Source organism: Triticum urartu, chromosome 6 (genome assembly GCF_003073215.2).
Source record: "Triticum urartu cultivar G1812 chromosome 6, Tu2.1, whole genome shotgun sequence".
Taxonomy (NCBI): Eukaryota; Viridiplantae; Streptophyta; class Magnoliopsida; order Poales; family Poaceae; genus Triticum; species Triticum urartu.
Genome location: NC_053027.1, coordinates 514,467,010 through 514,469,437, shown reverse-complemented (window position 1 = coordinate 514,469,437; position 2,428 = coordinate 514,467,010). Strand labels below are relative to the sequence as shown.

Here is a 2,428-nt window from a genome sequence, read left to right as displayed (position 1 = left end):
TACTGTTCCAACTTGTTGCAATACATGGATCATCAGTCTCCACGGAGCCATGGTTTTAATTTTTACTAACTGGCCATGTATTCGCCTAATATCAGGGATCACGTTCAACAACCTCTATAGTGGTTTTACTATGAACAATTTTTACACCAGCAGAGCATTCTCCCCGGGCGGATCCCAATTGGAATCCGGGCCATCTTCTCCCCCATCGTCAATCCGGTAAATGTGCAGGCCAGCAGCACGCTCCGGCCACTGTTCCTCGCAGATTCACGAAGGTAAAAACGAACACACATCTACCCTACCCTACCCTACCCTACCCTACCCTCATCAGAAGGCTGAGGCTCAAGTGTTTTCTTCATTTCCCACACGTACCCAGGCTTCTCCTTGACCCTGATGTGCACACGGACGGATGACGGGCAGGACCAACTGTCAAGCGTACACACCGGCCCCGACGGCCCTTTTCCGCCCCTGCAAGAGGCCCTCTTTTCAGATCCGTGCCGTGCCGTGCCGTTCCTGGTACCCCCTACTCGCTATTAGTACCAGTAGTAGTAATTAGCAGCGCCTAATCAAGCTTGCCATCCTTTCTGGTGCGCTTCTTATATCTTGCTCCCCTCTCGCTTCTCCCACATTTGGGTTTCGCTCACCGTGGCCGTCCGCTCCGCTCTGCTCCGAGGAGAGTCTACCGCTCCCAGCTGCTTCACTGACCCTCCAGTGATCGATCTCCTACTCCAAGGTAGGTAGGCGGCCAACCTCAGCCGGAGGAGCGGAAATGGCCGGAGGCTTCTGGTTCTTGGCTGGTCGGAGCGGGGAATTGCGTTGATTTTGCACCTCTTTGGCCGCAGGGGAGAGGAGGAGGAGCAATGGGGGAGAGCGAGTACCGGTGCTGGGAGGAGCTTCTGCCGGACGCGCTGGGGCTCGTCTTCCGCAACCTGCCGCTGCAGGAGGTGCTGACGGTGGTGCCGCGGGTGTGCAAGTCCTGGGGGCGCGTCGTGGCCGGGCCCTACTGCTGGCAGGAGATCGACATCGAGGAGTGGAGCCAGCAGCGGCACAGCCGCCCGGACCACCTCGTCCGCATGCTCGACCTGCTCCTCCGCCGCAGCTCCGGCGCCTGCCGCCGCATCTGCGTCTCCGGCCTCCCCTGCGACCCGCTCTTCTCCTTCATCGGCGACCAGTAAGCATCAAGCATCTCACTCGCTCGCCCACCATCGCGGGCGCTCTGAGGGCTCACGAATTTTGTTTGCTTGGCTAGCGCGCGCGCTCTGAGGACGCTGGAGATCCCGCGGAGCGAGATCAGCGACGCCGTGGTGGAGGCGGTGGCGCCGGGGCTGCCCAACCTCACGTTCCTGGACGTCAGCAGCTGCACCAAGATCGGCGCGCGCGCGCTCGAGGCGTTCGGCCGCCACTGCCGGTCCCTGGCGGCGCTCCGGCGCGTGATGCACCCGATCGACGTGGCCGGGCGCAACGCGTGCGGGCAGCACGACGAGGCCCGCGCCATCGCGCGCACCATGCCGGCGCTCCGCCACCTGGAGGTTGGCTACATGCTGGTCACCACGGAGGCCATCCTGGAGGTGCTCTCCCGGTGCCGGGGCCTGGAGTTCGTCGACCTGCGCGGCTGCTGGGCCGTCGACGAGGCGCTGCTGCGGGAGCGCCACCCGCGGCTCAGCGTCCTCGGCCCGGGCGTCGACGACTGCTTCGAGAACAGCTACTGGGAGGAGTGCTCCGACGACGACGACGACGACGTCTACTCGTGGGAGCTCATGGACGACGACGAGTACTACGGCGTGGTCGGCAGCGACGACGACGACGAGGCGGTGTGGGGCGACGGGCCGGGCCTCGTGGAGAACCTCGAGGTGCGGTTCTACGGCGGCGGCTTCAGCGAGAGCTACGCTGGCTTCGACTGGCCAGCGTCGCCGTGACAGTCACACTCCCGGCCGTTCGTGCTCACCTTGACCGCAAAAGAAGTCAAGCATCTTTCTCGTTCTCGACGTTCCTACGGTCGTTGGCGTTCAGATATGCGTTTGTGTGCGTGCCAGTAGTAATCCGTGTGTGTGTGTGATGTAAACTTAATCTGGTGTCATGTTCAAAAAAACTTAATCTGATGTTTACTACGTACATGAAGCAAATCAAGATGGTGTTTACATGTACCAGCGTCAGTGTCAGTGTCAATGTCATTCTACCCTGGTGTACATTATTTGGCACGGGGAGCCAGTCTGCGACGTTGGTTGGAGCTTTGTGGTGTACCTTTTATTTATTCATTCATGTGGCGCGGTACAGACATGGACGGACGTACCGGCTTCTCCATGCACGCTCCTCGTCATGCATCCATCCATCTATCGGACGGGACGTGCAGCGACGTGCCGCAGCGGCGCCGAGACGGGCACCACGTCGCTCTGGTTTACAGTTTCACTTCATAGAAATTCCAGAAGATAGG

General features: G+C 60.5%; 1 protein-coding gene across 1 annotated transcript; it reads left to right on the top strand.

Moving 5' to 3' along the window:
* The first annotated feature begins 548 nt into the window (after window positions 1-548).
* Window positions 549-2,224, top strand: LOC125514713 (F-box protein FBW2-like). Its single transcript, XM_048680058.1, has 2 exons — window positions 549-1,168; window positions 1,247-2,224. Exons 1-2 carry the CDS (start codon window positions 858-860, stop codon window positions 1,911-1,913), a joined length of 978 nt encoding a protein of 325 aa, XP_048536015.1. The 5' UTR covers window positions 549-857; the 3' UTR covers window positions 1,914-2,224.
* The last annotated feature ends 204 nt before the right edge of the window (window positions 2,225-2,428 follow it).